The sequence below is a fragment of the Eubalaena glacialis genome, chromosome 10 (assembly GCF_028564815.1).
Source record: "Eubalaena glacialis isolate mEubGla1 chromosome 10, mEubGla1.1.hap2.+ XY, whole genome shotgun sequence".
Lineage (NCBI taxonomy): Eukaryota > Metazoa > Chordata > Mammalia > Artiodactyla > Balaenidae > Eubalaena > Eubalaena glacialis.
Window position 1 is genome coordinate 79,409,784 of NC_083725.1, and position 16,786 is coordinate 79,426,569.

General features: G+C 38.9%; 1 protein-coding gene across 2 annotated transcripts in view; it reads left to right on the forward strand.

The window, feature by feature from the left end:
• SPON1 (spondin 1) overlaps positions 1-16,786 on the forward strand; it is a 273,050-nt gene that overhangs the window by 73,725 nt on the left and 182,539 nt on the right. For both annotated transcript variants that reach the window (XR_009702213.1, XM_061201480.1), the window contains exon 3: positions 6,433-6,566. Coding sequence is in view for 1 of the 2 variants with exons in the window: in XM_061201480.1 (XP_061057463.1) it covers positions 6,433-6,566 (134 nt within the window). In the remaining variant the exon portion in view is untranslated. The remainder of the gene's footprint in view (positions 1-6,432; positions 6,567-16,786) is intronic.

The following is a 16,786-nucleotide window of genomic DNA, read 5'->3' on the forward strand; positions in this document are numbered from 1 at the left end:
GCCCCTTCCAGCAATCCAGTCCCACCTAAGTGGTGGGGGGACACTGAGACGCACACATGAAATTCACAGTCCAGGGGTACACATCACCAAAAGATGGAGACCTAATCATAAGACTACAGAACACTCCCTCTCCCTGACCCCTTACCACAGGCATACTTCAAAGATATTGTTGGTTTAGTTTCAGACCACTGCAATAAAGCAAAAATTGCAATAAATCTAGTCATATGGAATTTTTGGTTTCTCAGCACATATAAAAGTTATGTTTACATTGTACTGTACTCTATTAAGTGCACAGTAGCATTATGTCTAAAAAAAGGACATACCTTAATTAAAAAATACTTTACTGTTAAAAAATGCAGTGTCTCTGAAATGCAATAAAGTGAAGCCACAATAAATTGAGGTATGTCTACATGTTACTAAAGGCCTATTTACCTCAGTTCCTTTTACAGCACATCATGTCCACCTTGGAACAAAAAATTAAAAGGCAAACCAAAAGGCAAAAAACACATTTGAAGAGATAGAGAAAGCATCAGAACCAGACATGGCAGGGATGTTGGAATTATCAGACAGCGAATTTGAAACAACAATGATTAATATGCTAAGGGCTCTAATGGATAAAGTGGACAGCATGTAAGAACAGATGGGCAATGTAAGCAGAGATGGAAATCCTAAGGAAAAACCAAAAAGAAATGCTAGAGATCAAAAACCTTGTAACAGAAGTGAAGAATGCATTTGATGGACTTATCAGTAGACTGGACACAGCTGAGGAATCTCTGAGCTTGAGGATATATCAACAAAAACTACTAAAACTGAAAAGCAAAAGAACAAAGACTGAAAAAAAACAGAACAGAATATACAAGGACTATGAGAGGACTACAAAAGGCATAACATATGCATAATAGGAATACCAGGAGAAGAAAGGGAGAAAGAAACAGAAGAAATATTTGAGACAATAATGACTGAGAATTTCCTCAAATTAATATCTGACACTAAACCAAAGATCCAGGAAGCTCAGAGAACACCAAGAAAGATAAATGCCAAAAAAACTAAATCCAAGCACATCATTTTTAAACTACAGAAAATTAAAGATAAACAAAAAAATCCTGAAAGAAGCCAGAGGAAAAAAACACCTTACCTACAGAAGAACAAAGATAAGAATTATATACAACTTCTCAGAAACCATGCAAACAAGAAGAGAGTGGGGTGAAATATTTAATGTGTTGAGAGAAAAAAGCCACCAACTTAGAACTCAATAGGCTGTGAAATTATTCTTCAAAAGTGAAAAAGATATAGAGACTTCTTCAGACAAACAAAAATTGAGGGAATTTGTCACCAGTAGACCCGTCTTGCAAAAAATGTTTAAAAAGTTCTTTAGAGAGAAGAAAAATAATATAGGTCAGAAAGTCAGATCTCCATTTAAAAAAGGAAGAGTATTAAAGAAGAAATAAAGGAAGGTAAAATAAATTTTTAAATTTTTCTTATTCTTAATTGATCTAACAGATAATACTTTGTTCAAAATAATAATAGTAACAGTGTATTCAATTGTATATGCTTATGTCTATATATGCTTATATATGTTTATGTGTAAGTGAAATGAATGACAGCAATGACACAAGGGAAAGGAGGAAGGAATTAGGAATATTTTGTTGTTATAAGGTACTTGCACTATCTTTGAAGCAGTATAGTGTTATTTGATAGCAGACTTGGATTAGTTGTAAATGTATACTGAAAACTCCAGGACAACCATTTTAAAAAGCCAAAAAAAAAAAAGAGTATAATCGATACACTAAGGAAGGAAAACAAATAAATAGAATCATATAAAATTCTCAATTAGAACCAAAAAAGACAGAAAAAGTGTGAAAGACAGAAATAGGAACAAACAACAAGGCAACAAATATGGTAAATATTAATCTGCCTATATCAATAATCACTTTAAACATCAGTGGTCTAAACAGATCAATTAAAAGATTGTCAGTGAATCAAAAACAAGACCCTTATATGTTGTCTATAAGAAACCCACTTTAAATATAAAGACATATATCAATAGGTTAAAAGCAGGATGAAGAGAAAGATATACAGTGTTAACATTAATCAAAAGAAAGCAGGAATAGCTATATTAATTTCAGGCAGAGTGGACTTCAGAGCAAGGAAAGTTATCAGGAATAAAGAGAGGCATTACATAATGATAAAGGGATCAATACTCCAAGAAGATGTAATAATCCTTAATATGTTTGCACCTAATGACAGAGCATCAAAATGTGTGAGCTGAAAACTTACAGAACTGCAAGGAGAAATAGATGAATCCATTGTCATAGTTGTAGACTTCAATTCCCCTCTATCAGAAATGGACAGATGTAGCAGGCAGAAAATCGGTAAGGACATAGTTCAACTCAAGAGTGCCATCAATCAGCTGGATCTAACTGACATCTATAGACTACTTCATTCAACAACAGCAGATTACACGTTCTTCTCAAGCTCACGTGGAACATTCAACAAGATGGATTGCATTCTGGGTCATAAAATACACCTTAACAAATTTAAAAAGATAGAAATCATACAATATCTGCTCTCACACCACAATAGAATTAAACTAGAAATCAAAAACAGAAAGATAGCTGGAAAATCCCCAAATAGTTGGAGGTTAAACAACACATTTCTAACCAACACATGGGTCAAAGAAGGAATTTCAAAAGAAATTTTAAAATATTGTGAACTAAATGAAAATGAAAATACAATTTATCAAACTTTGTGCGATGCAATGAAAGCAGCACTTAAGGGAAATTTATAGCATTGAATGTACATATTAGAAAAGAAGAAAAACTTTAAATCAATAATCTTCTACTTTAGGAAACTAGAAAAAGAAAAGCAAATAATATCTAAAATAAACAAGAAAAATAATAAAAATTAGAGCAGAAATCAATGAAATTGAAAAAAGAAAGACATCAATAGAGAAAATCAATAAAACCAAAAGCTGGTTCTTTGAAAAGATCAGTAAGATTGATAAGCCCTTAGCCAGGCTAACTGAAAAAAAAAAAAGAGGAGACACAAGTTACTAATATCAGAAATGAAAGAAGGGACATCACTACAGATCCCATGGACACTAAAGGAATAATAAGGAGTATTACAAACAACTCTATGCTCACAAATTTGATAACCTAGATGAAATGGACCAATTCCTTGAAAGACACAATCTACCAAAACTCACACAATAAGGAATAGAAAATATGAATAGGCCTATATCTTTTAAAGAAATTGAATCAATAATTAATATCCTTCCAAAACAGAAAGAACCAGACCAAGATGGGTTCACTGGTGAATTCTGCCAAACATTTAAGGAAGAAATTATACCGATTCTCTACTTCCTAACTCATTCTATGAGGCCAGCACCACCCTATTACCAAAAGTAGACAAAGACATTGCAAAGAAAGGAAAACTGCAAACCCATATCTCTCATGAACATAGATGTAAAATTCCTCAATAAAATATTAGCAAATCAAATGCAACAGTGTATAAAAAGAATAGACACCATAACCAAGTGGGATTTATCCCAGTCATGCAAGGCTGGTTCAGCATTTGAAAATCAATTAATGTAATCTATCACATCAACAGGTGAAATAAGAAAAATCACATGATCATATAAATAGATGCAGAAAAAGCATTTGACAGAATCCAACACCCATTCATGATAAAAACTCTCAGCAAACTATGAATAGAGATAAAGGTCCTTAACTTGGTAAAGAGCGTACAAAAAACCTACACTTAACATCATACTTACTGGTAGGAAACTTGAGACTTTGCTGCAAAGATCAAGAACAAGGCAAGGATGTCCCCTCTCACCACTACTTTTCAACATCATACTGGATGTCCTAGCTAATACAAGACAAGATAAGGAAATAAAAGATACACAGATTGGGAAGGAAGAAATAAAGCCGTCTTTGTTTACAGATGACATGGTTGTCTACATAGGAAAATCTGAATCGACAAAAAACCTCAGGGAACTAATAAGCAATTACAACAAAAGCTTGATGATTGCCAGGAGTTGTGGGGAGGGAGGGATGAATCAGCAGAGCAGAGGATTTTTTAAGGCAGTGAAACTACTCAATACAATACTACAATGGTGGATGCATATTATTATACCTTTGTCAAAACCCCATAGAATATGCAACACCAAGAGTGAACTCTAATGTAAACTGTGGACTTTGGGTGATGATGTGTCAGTGTAGGTTTCTGTAGGTTTATCAGTTGTAACAAATGTACCACTCTGATGCCTGATGTTGATAATGGGGAATGTTGTGCATGTGTGGGAACAGGGGGTATATGGGAACTCTCTGTACTTTCTGCTCAATTTTGCTGTGAGTGTAAAACTGTTCTAAAAAAATCTGTTTACTAATTTGTTTTGAAGTAGCTCACAGTATGGAGAAAATAGAGTTGGATCCCTACTCCATCACATTAAAAAGTAAATTCTAAATGGATTGAAGGCCTAAATGTGAAAATAAAATTATAAAGCTAATGGAAGAAAATACTAGAGAATATCTTTGTGATCTCAGTGTTTTTAGCAAGACCAAAAAAGTGCAAGCCATAGGAGAGAAATTGATCAATTTGATTAGATGGAAATTATTGAAGAATTCCAAAGATAAGATGAACGTCTGGGTGACAGAAAGATATTTGTAAGTGATGAGCATTTCATATCTGGAAAGTCCTACAAATCGACAAGAAAAAGAAAAATCCACCGGTAAATATTCTGAGTAGGCAATTCGCAGGAGAAACGTGATAAATTCATGAAGAGATGCTCAAATTTGCTAGTATTAAATGAAAACAAGATACTACTTTACATCCATCAGATTGGAAACAATTAGAAAGTCCAATAATCACAAGTACTAGTGAGGATATGGGGAAATGGGAACAGTTATGCATAGCTTATAGAATGAAAGTAGGTAAAGCCATTTTGCAGAACAATCTGGAACTACTTAGTGAAATTAATATGATTATACCCACAACCTCACAACCAAGCAGTCCCACTACATGGTTTATATTGCTGAGAAACTCTCATGTAGGTTTATAAGCAGAGCAGCATGAGGATTTGTATTACAGCAATGTTTGTCGAGGCAAAGAGCTGGAAGTCAGTTAAGTGCTCCTCACTGGGAGAATAAGTAAAATGTGGTCTATGCATGCAGTGGAGTACTAAGCAGCAGTCAGTAGCAGTGTTACATTCACAGGTAGTAACATTGACATATCTCAAAATTATAAGATTAAGTGAAAGAAGTATTAAAATACAAAACAACTCTATGTAACTTCAAGTAAATTATACACACACATATATGTGTATATATATATGTATATGTGTATATATAGATATTCAGAAGGACATATATTAAATACTTAGGAATGAGTGGTAAACAAAGGAAGGAAATGAGAGACGTATAAAGAATATAGAGATAAACAAAACGTTGCCTTTGCACAGTGATGAAAGTATATGATGTGACTTAATTTTTTACCTGCTTTCCTAAAAAAAAGAGGAATTAAAAAATGTTTTTAAATAAAATAAATACAATATGGATATAATGATCTCATTGAATTGTATTTGAAAATTAAATGAGTAATTCATATAAAGCACTTAGCTTAGTACCTAGCCTACACTAAACACCCAATAAATGTTCTCTATTAATGTTAGTAACACCACTCATGACACAGCTACTACAAATCAGTTGGAGTTGGCACTTAAGACCCATTGGATTTAGATGATTTCCCCCAAAAGATCCGTTCAGGTCTAACAGTTTGTGGTTCTACGAGAGGGATAGGCAAGTCCTGGCTGCAGACCCAGAAGCAAGCAGGAGAAATGGTGAAAACAGCCTTGGGGAATGGGAATGGCTACCAGCTTTTTTGCAGTGTCATAGGAAATCTTGATGGTTAACTTGGGAGAACACCAGTATAAGGCACAAATTAAGAAAGGAGAGGCTGCAGGAGTAAACAGTGCTATAGAGCTGGGCGACTTTATGTACTTTGGTATACTTACTCCAAAGGGGGGTTTTCTTTTAGCATTTTAATGTCAAGCTATAAAATTGAATCACAACATCTAGGTATATAGTGTTTGCTTTGGATTATCTCTCCCCCACCCTCCTCCTTCCCTGAAGTGGGACACAGGTTGTTGTAGTGAAATGAGCAAGATCATCACCTAGTGGCCTGTCCCTCAAAGTGCTGACAAAAGATCCTGGTCCCAGAGAGCAGAGAACAGGTGCTACATCCTTGCCCTTATGTTAATTTAACAAGCATTAAGTGGGACTCAACGCCAGGCACTATTCTGGTGTCTTGGGGATGTACAACTACTAACAGAAAATGACAGATTTAAAAATAAAATTAAGGAAGTGTCAACACGGAAACTTCCCAAAGTGACATTGCATTTTAATGTGTTTATTTTCCACTGGTTTTCCACAGATCATAGATGAAGAAGAAACACAATTTATGAGTAATTGCCCCGTTGCGGTCACCGAAAGCACCCCACGGAGGAGGACGCGGATCCAGGTGTTCTGGATAGCGCCACCTGCAGGAACCGGCTGTGTGATTCTAAAGTAAGTGAACAAAGGAATCCTTGGAACACTTCACTCCCCTTCCCTGTGCTCTCTCGAAGTCTCCATGGTGCGGTTGCAGAAGGAAAAGTGCCTTTATTGGGGCATCAGACAAGTTGTATCATCTCTCTGCCCTCCCTTATCTCGACTCTAAAACAGGACTATGGGCGGTCTTTTTGTAAAGTGCTATGGAAAGAATCAATCACCTGAATCTCTATTTTCTTCCCATACAATGATCTGCTGGTTACTCTCTATCTTCCTAGAGATAATGATCCTATGGCTGGTCAAGAAAATTATGACCCGGGCGAGGATAATTTTTGGCTTCCTCCATCTTGAATACACCCCCTATCCTTAAGCTGTGCTAGGCTGACCTGAGACCTGACTATAACCTCCGTTGGCCCCAGGCTCTGCTTTATGATCCTGTCTTCTTCCTTCTCCCATCAAAATTGCCCTCTTGCACCGCTTCCTATGGGGCATCTTGATTCTCATCTTGGTGAGTTACAATAGATGATGGTATGAGCCATCCAATGGTTTTCTCATCCAATAGATGAGAGGTATGAGCCAGCCAATGGTTTTCCCCTGAAAGGTAGCATTATCTCAAACCTGTGCTTCCAAAATTGTATGTTATAGAATGATGTTCAGGGAGATGTAAATATGTGGGCAGGAAATCAATTTCTATGGTTAAATAACTTTGGAAAATGCTGTATGCTATATATCTCCTTCTTGCAGATTCACAACATGTATTAGCATATTGAAGGTTTTGCAAAGTCCTGCCAAAAAGATGTCTGTTTAACTTGGTTTCACCCAGCATTTCCCAAACTTGACTGCAAAGCTCCTTTTTTGCTGAGACATCTATTAACATTAAGTAGTTTGAGAAATGTGGCTATAACCTGTTTTAAATACATTTTAAGGCTCTATAGAGTGATGCTGGGAATTTTAGGATTTCAGACAGGCAAATAGTCATGGGTAGATAGGCAAGGCTCCAATGCCAGCATCCAAGAAACCCTTTTTCCTGGAGTTAGGGGCTGGGAACTTCCCAACCATCTTCTACTTCTTTAAATCCCCTAAGGCCTTATGTATATATTTGGTTCATTTGTCTGAACCTGTGGCAGGTGGACATTTCTAAAGACTTACAACTACAGCCCAGCCCTGAGGAGAGACTGATAAGGAGACATTCCACCTAGGCTCTCCAGCCCCTGCAGTTTCTGGACCCAGCTGTGCCTGGCTTATGGGAGAAAAAAAAAGCTAGCAGAGATTTCTGGAAGCCTCTGTCCATTGTCCAGACTCAGTCTTGTCTTTGGCCTCTTTTTGCTGCCATCTGTATGGACATCATTTATTTGTTTCTTAGTTTAATGCAAGCTGAGCATCCTTCCTCAGATTCCTTGAGAAGTTTGGCTTTTGGCACTAATCTACATTGGTGATTTTTTTTAAATTTAGAAGTAGAATTTATGTATAAGTATAAATCCCAATATATAACATGTATCTAGTATCTAGTTGCAATGTGGGAGAAGGCCTTGTAGGAATAAACGAAGACCACTGAACTGAGAAAAGAGGCTATTTATTCAGAGCTTGCTATGTAGCAAGGAAGTCAGCTGCCATCACTAGCATTTGACAGAGACTCAAAGGCAGGCAGAGGAGTGGGAAAGCTTTACAGTGAAAAATAAGAGAAGATTGTGGGTACTTTCTGACTGGAGATTGTTGGCATGGAGAAGCTGAGAGCGGGCTAACTAGAAATGGAGCATCTGATGTGATTGGTTTGGAGAGCATATTAGGCTTTCTCTGACTGGTCCTGAGATGGAAATAGAGGAGGCAGTGGGGCAAGAATTAGAGAGTTGACATCATTGCCCAAGTCCTAACCGTTCTGGACTAATGGCTGCAGACGTTGTGGTTTGGCTTCCCAGGCCATTTACTGCAGAGGTTGGGGGTCAGAGTTCTATCGTCACTGTCATATACAGCCTGGCCTTTGTCCATTAGTATATTCAGTCTCTCAGCCTGGAGACCGGGTTCTCAGCTTGGCTTTCCAGTACCCACACCCCCGCCCATGGCAGCCCTATCACTCCACAGAGACTGGGGCTCTCCAATATCAGATCTGTGTGATGAGTCTTCCTGCTCTAAAACCCCTATCCCTTTGGTGTAGATCTCTGGTTTTCTTTGACTTACTGTTCTCACAAACCAAAAGCCTTTGATCTTCCTGGTGGAAGCCAAAAAGGCATCTCTTGTTTACCGTTAACAATGAACATATGTGAACATATGTTTATCCATTAACAGTAAACAAATGTGGCTTGTTCAGTCACTCATTCTTTCAGTAAATGTAACTGAGCTTCTATTTGCACAGACGTCCACAGTGTACAGGCAACTGAAGTTAAGATCTTGGCCCTCAAGGTTCTCACAGGCCAAATGGAGGAGAAAGAAAGGGACAACCAGTACTGTCTACCATGAAGTCAGCTGCACATCTAGCAGGCTTTGTCTAATTTAATCTTCACAACAAACTTCCCCCTTTTATGCAGGAGGAGACAAGTCCCAGTGAATTAGGCAAGTTTCTTGAAGTCACACTTCCATTTAATGCTAAAGCCCCATGTTCTTTCTTTTATCTTTTTCTGAAGGAATTAAATGTAATCTACAATTATTCACTAAAGAAATCATTTTATAGGTAAGATGTAAATACATTCACATTGTAAAATTTCAAACAATACAGAAAATAGTGAAATACAGAAAAATACAGAATACAAAAAAAGTGAAAAATCCCTGACATTTCTCCCAATAAATCCCACAGTCTTCTACCCCAAAGTAGCAATAGATATCAATTTGGCTTGTATTTGTTAGACTTTTATCTGTGAGTTTATACGCATATAAAAAAACATACAAGTACCCTTTACACAAATGGTATCATGGTCTACGTGATGTCCTGAAATTAAATGGGTTTTCACTAAATAAAAGGTATTAGAGATATTTCCAGGTCAGAACATATGGATCTATCTCTTTTTTTAAACTGTTGCATATAATCTACTGTGCAAATGTGTTAGTTATTCCACAGTTGATGGACATTTAGATTGTTTCCAGTTTTTTACTATTACCAATAATGCTATAATAAACATCCTTATACATACCTCTTTGAGCAAATATGCAAGTTTTTATCCATGGTAGCTGCCAAGAAGTAGGATCATAAGGGATGGACATTTATAATTTTAATAGACACTGCCAGATTTTCCTCCAAAAAGCTTGCCAACTTAAACACTCTCCCTGACTGTGAACAAGAGAGCCTGTTTCCTTACTTGCTCAACAACTCTTTTTTTTTTTTTTTTAATTTGGCTGCACCAGGTCTTAGTTGTGGCATGTGGGATCTTTAGTTGTGGCATGTGGGATCTAGTTCCCTGACCAGGGATTGAACCCGGGCCCCCTGCATTGGGAGTGTGGAGTCTTAGCCACTGGACCACCAGGGAAGTTCCTCAACAACTCTTGATGTTTATCATTCTTTAAAGTTCTGCCCATCTGATAGTTAAAAATGGTGTCTTGTGGTAATTTATATTTTCCTGATTACTAGTAATATTAAGAATCTTTTCAAATATTTATTCCATTTTTGTTTCCTCTTTGTGAATGGCCCATTCATATTCTTGTCCATTATTCTAATAGTGTTTCTTTTAAAAATTGATGTTTATATATTTCCATATATTTATATATAAAATATATGTGTATATTATATGTATAAAATACATTTTATATTATGTATTTTATATATAAACATATGTAAATATATAATTTAATATATTTAAAATATATTTATGTTTAAAATTGATCCTTATATGATACAGATAATAACACTTTGTTATAAATTTCAAATATTCCTCTCCATCTTTCTCTTAACTTTGCTTATGAGTATCTTATCATCCAAAAATTTGAAATTTTGTTTTAGTCAAATGTATCCATCCTTCCTCTTATGAATTTTGATTTGTATCTTGTCTAAAAATAATCTTCCTACACCCAAGGTTATAAATATATTCCCATATTGTTAATATTTTTATGGGTTTAAAAATAAATTTAGGTCTTTAATCTTCCTGGAATTTAATTTTGTGAATAATATGGTATCAATAAGCCTCAAGAGAAAATAGATGGCATGCTCCGCATGAGGTGCCAAAGAGTCGTTGAATCAGGGGTCTGATTATGATGGTGTGGCCAAAATAAAAGTGAGAGGAGCCTTTAGCACCCATGTCTGAAGGGGCTAAAGGAGCGTGCAGAGGACGGGGCAGAGAAGACCACCACCTCCCAGGGACTGAGAACTTCAGTTAAGGGAAGCTACTAGCCTGAGGTGACCCACAGGGATCCCAGTCTTGGTTCCCTGTCGATTCTCCCTTTTGATCTTGACTCCAACCACGAGGACAACGAAGCCTCGTTGATAGAGTCCACACAGATTCTCCTCTCCCGCAAAGAACAGGGTACAGAAGGTTGAAGAAAGTAGCTGGAGGGACAGACCATAGCTGTCCAGCACAGCTGGGAAATGAAAATCTACCTATTTTTCTCAAAATGGCTAGGTAGTTGTTTCACAACCATTTATCAAATTGTCTGTCCTTTCCCTTATTGTTTGAAATGCTACTTTAACAAATATAAAATTTTTATACATGTCTGTTCTGTTCTGTTGATCTTTTTATCCCTGCACGAAACCCACACCATTTTATAGCATAATTTTATTTTATGTTTTGATAGCAAGTCATCGCTCATTAATCTTCTGGTTCAAAATGTTCATGGCCGTTCAAGCAGATTCATAATTCCAGACGAATCATAGAATGAGTTTGCTGTGTTTACTAAAAACTTATATTGGGATTTTGAATGGTGTTGCAAACCCTACAATATGTTTTTATATCGTAGCATCCTACAATGTGTTTTCCCAGTTAGAAATATGGAATATCCCCTCTTCAGGTCTTTTATGTCCTTCAGGAAAGTCATGTAATTTTTCCTCATTTGAATTAAACATTCTTGTGAGGCTTTTTTTCCCCCCACAGGTATTTTATACTTTTATTGCTTTTGTGAATGGGCTCTTTTTTCCTGTTAAAGTTTCTAATCATTGATTGCTTGTGTTTAGGAAAGCTATTGATTCTTGTACCTTGAGTTTGAGTTTAGACAGTGCTGAACTCTCTTGATAGTTCTAATGCTTATTTTTCATTTTGGGGGGAAATAATGAATAAATATACCTTTGTATCTTTTCATGTTTTAGTTTATTATCTATCACCTCTAGTACAATATTAAATAGTGGTATTCATGCTTATTCCTGATTTTAATGGGAATACTCTTATAATTCACTTTTAAGGTATCAAACTGATGCCTTGAATCAAGTTGAGAAATACCCTTTATCTAGATGAGAAAGTTTCCTTCTTTTTCTTGTGGAAGGTGGTATTGGAGAAACCAATCACAACCAGTATTCCATGTGTCCAGAGTTGACCATCACTGAGAAAGACTCAGAGTATAAACAAGGATCCTGACTTTCAAGACACTTTCCTGAAGTCTAGTTGTGGTGTAAATAAAAATACGTATGCAAAACTTAGCCAACCCAAGACAGGCATGAACTGGGGACAAATTAAACATGGTTAGTCAGAAAGTAGATGAATGAAGAATGTAATAATGGGAGCACCAGAGCTCCTTAGAAAGGTTAGTTTATATCTTGAAGGCAGTAGTAGGATGTGGATAAATGGACAGAAGGGAAGAGGTCATTCCAGGTGAAGGGAGTGACCAGAGTGAAACTAACGTGAGAACTTAGAGGTGAGAGTAAATATGGCAGCACTGGGAGACAGTAAACAGACAGACTTGGTGAGATTAGAAGGTCATTGGGGGCCGAAATCCATTGCTAAATCATGCAGGTTCTCCAATGTCAAGATGAAGGAGGTTGAACTTGATTCAAGAGGAACAAGGGAGCCATTAGTGGATTAAACAGTGGATTGACATGCTAGAAGGAAGATTCACTAAAAAGTTAGTCTGGATGCTTACATCTGGCAGCAAATTCCAGGAAAGATGAAAGGGGAGACACTAACTTTGTTGCAGAGCCCTCACTTTCAAAAATGGGCATTTGTGTTGCTGTGTTTGGGTAATATTCCTGGGAGAAGGCAGACTGGTAGTGTAAGCTGCAGAGTCAGCTAAGTATCTGTAGATGACAGCTCTGAAGCCCACGTAGCTGGTTATGTTCCTTTGCCCAGGAGGGCTGGGAAGGGAAGCACATAGCAATTACAACTTTCCTTTTGGCACAAACCTGACACCATTTCCATTTTCCATTTGGATGCAAAGATTTGAACATTTCTAAATTACAGGCTTTTAAGACATCCCTCCTTATAGCCTTCTCCCTACAAATGAATGACCCAGCACTTAAAGTTTCCGTGGCATGCTCCAACGCTGCAAACTGTTACAGCAAAGTGGTGACTGATTGAAAGAAAAAGCCTCTGTGAATAGAATAGATGTTTACAGACCCCATCAGAGGGAAGTCCTATCCCCTTAAGTCTGATAAAAGTTTTGTCCCTTGAAGTGATCTTGTCTTTCCATACCTTCATTACATACATTTATTACTAGACTTCTGACACCCACTTGTCACTTCTTGGGAGGGTTTGAGATGTGGGTTGCCTTACCCTGGAGGAGATAGTCACTTGGTGAACCATTTGGGGAATTCAACCTTATGAAACAATGATTGGTTGCAGGCAGTAATAACAGCCCAGAGCCAAGCCCTGCTCTAGGTGCATTATAAATACTCATTTAATCCCCAGAGCAACCCTATGAAGTGGATACTAAAGAGGATGCTAAGGCACAGAGAGGTTAAGTAACTTGCCCAAGGTCACAGGGTAAGTGACAGAGCCTGGATTTAAACAGAGAAGCATCTGGGTTCCGGAGTCTGTGATCTTAGTACTGTACTCTACCACCTCAGGCAGGTCAAGTTCAACTGCAACTTCTCCTTCTCCCCCAACATGATTAGTTGCCATAACTGCCTCTTCTTTCTCTCAGTTGCTTTACATTCACTGCCTTATTCACAGGCACTTTTTGCCTCACTATTGCAGGAACCTTGTACTGCTCACACTAGTTCCTTGCCCTGTGATTCTGCCTCTTACTGGTATAAGAATTGCTGTCCTCATACGCAGCTGAGTCACACTGCTTACATAACAAACTTGAAGGGAGCTCTCCATCACCTTCCGGATCAAGTCCAGAATCCTGATCAGAGCATGTAAGTCTCCCTATGTCCTTTACCAGAGTCCCTGCCCAGCCTCTTCTTCCACTGAATCCCTCCACGAACACTGTTCTCTTGCCATTCTTGTCTGCTCGCTCTCTTGATAACATTTATGGAGCACCTACTGCATGCAGTCAATGAGGATTCAGAGACTGTCTCTGAGAATGTCACAGTCTAGGGGTGAAACACAAAACAAATCAAGTCCACAGTCCTTCATCTGCATTTCTGAAACCCCAAAAGCTCTAAAATCCAAGATATTTTCTTAACTCATTTGGGACCCAAACCTGCCTTGAACTGACTTGAAGTTATTTATAGTCTTTTAGTGTAAATATTAATGTGTTTGATGCTGCCCCAGACCCTGATGGGTATGTTACAAAATATATGGAAAGTACCCTGTATTATCTTTCTGAAATCCAAAACTATTCTGAATTCTGAAATACCTCTGGCCTCAAGGGTAACAGATAAGGGAACTTGGCCATCTGATGGGAAGTTTGGTCATGGATTGCAGGGGAGGCAGCCCTCTGGCAGGACTGGGTTTCACAGAAATATTAAACACGAGCAATTCATTTCTTGCTCGTGAAATAACCTGTTCCCAGCTGCAGCTGCTACTAGATCTGAGAACGTATTCAGTGTTCCCCATCACCAAAGAATAAAGCCAAAATTCCTTAGGATGGGGTCCAAGGTCCCTAGTGACATTTCCAGACACCTTTGCAGCCTCATTTCTAGGTGCTCCTCCTCCCACCCAAGACTGCAAGCTTCATGGAGGAGGGGATCAATTTTACTCATCTGTGTGGCCCTAATGTAGGGGTTGGCAGACCACAGTCTGTGGGCCACATCTGGCCCACTGCCTGTTTCTATAAAGAAGGTTTTATTGGAACACAACCAGGTTCATTCATTTATGGATTGTTTAGGGCCCCTTTCATGCTACAACAGCAGAATTGAGAAGTTGCAATAGAGACCTTATAGCCTACAAAGTCTAAAATATTTTTTAATCTGGCACCTTATAGAAAAAAATGGAGTGACCCCTGCTCTACTGTATACCCCGGTGCCAGGAACTCAGTAACTGCTGACTCCTGGCCTGGGTTCTCCTAAAAGCCCAGCTTAGACAAAGGCTTGTGTGCAGGGAGTTTATTTGGGAAGTGATCCCAGGGAGAAGGTGGGGGCAGTGGGGATGGGGGTTATTTGGTCAAGTGTTATTGACCTGGTCATCACCGTAGGCAGTCGATGCTTGCTCCTGCTGGGACCTTTGGAGAAGCCACATGACATGTGTCTCAGAACAGCGTGCCCAGGAATGAAGGGGGAAGCCATTATCCATTGGTTTTCATCCTCCATTGATCAAGGGTAGCCCCACAGGCATTAACGCCCCTGCACTCTGGGCTGCACGTGTGTGAATGTTCATCAGGTTCTGAACATGTACTGCAGCATCAGAGAAGCTCTGGGACAAGAAGCAAGAGGTACACCACACAGACAAGGTGTGTATCATCTAATTACAGTGGACAGAGCTGCTCATAGCTACAGTGGATGGAGTCAGAGTTGGGATGAGAGGATGTGAAGAGGCGTATAGAGATGCTCAATGCATCAATTAGTATGAATAGTAGTATAAGTAGCTTGCATCAGTTAGTATGAAGAGTAGTATAAGTAGCTTACATTTATTGCCAAGAACTATGCTAGGTGCATTGCATGCCTTACTTTACTTAATCTTCATAAAAGCCCTGTAGGGTCCTCACTATACTCTTCCCATTTTCTTGATGAGAAAACTGAGGTTTAGAGAGTTTGTATTCAGGGTAATAAAGCAGTTTAGTGACGGAGCTGGGTCTTAAACCCACTTCCACTTGACTCCAAAGCCCTTGTTAACTAATCACCACTAAGCTACACTGACCCGCACACCCACACCTTCTGCCTCACTTGGTCTGTGAAGCCTGGAGGGGCAGGGGACTGCCTGGGTCGGGGAGGTGTTGCTCCCCAAGTGAGGAAACTAAATGTCCTTTAGAAAATGGAAAACAAACCCAAGGACCTGGCAAGAGAAAGGCTTGTTAGTGAGAAGAGAGATGAGTATTAGGAGGGATTAGCCAGAACTCATAAGATTTTGTAACTTCATGGAGCTCACCAACTCTTTTTATCTTGGAAGGAAATAACACAGAAAACCCACATCTGATGACTCTGTGTATGATTTAGAGGAAGCTGGCAGGATTAGAAGGATCTGATGTGGCTGAAGTGCAGCTTACCCTGCCATTTTTCTGGCATTAGGTATTGAGAAGAACCACAGGCTCCTTTGTCATAAGTCAGGGTGGCTCTCCCTTGAGGCTGGCTAGAACCTCAGCAATGCTAACTAGGGGTGGAAGCAAGGAATCAACAGAAAAGGGAGTGGGAAACCCCAGACCAGTAGAAGAGGCTGGTTCTTGTGAGAACAGTTGGAGAAACCAAGACCATGGTTAAAAGGGCAGCATGTGCTTGGTTCAGGAAGACTTAGATACTCTAAGACATGCCATCCAACAGGTGGAATCCAGATGCCGGGGCTTCCTGGGAGGCTGGCAGTGGCATAGTTCCAAGGGAGCCGTCCAATGGCAGCAGAGTTTCAGTCAGCAGCTGGAGTCCCAGGTATAGGATCCAGCCCCTGGGGAGAAAACTGGGAAGAATTAAAAGGAAGTACGTGCTGTGGAGGCGCCCCAGGCACAGCAGGAAACTGAGGCTCAGATGGAACACTGAAACCCACCCTGCAAGGGGCAGCAGTGTGACCACAACTCGGTGGGCATGTGCGAGTGAATGGCCCACGCCAGTCATGCACCAGGACCCAGAGCCCTGGCAGCAAGACCAGTCCCAGTCCTATCCCAGTGATGGAGCAGGGATTGCCAAGATATTCCAGGCCCTGATCGTGGTGGGATCAAAACATGATGTTTAGATCCTGTGGACATTTTAAAAATTGAAATGAAATTCATATAACATGAAATTGACCAGTTTAAAGCCATCAATTCGGTAGCATTTAGTACATTCACAATGTTGTACAACCACCACCTCTGTCTAGTTCCAAAAT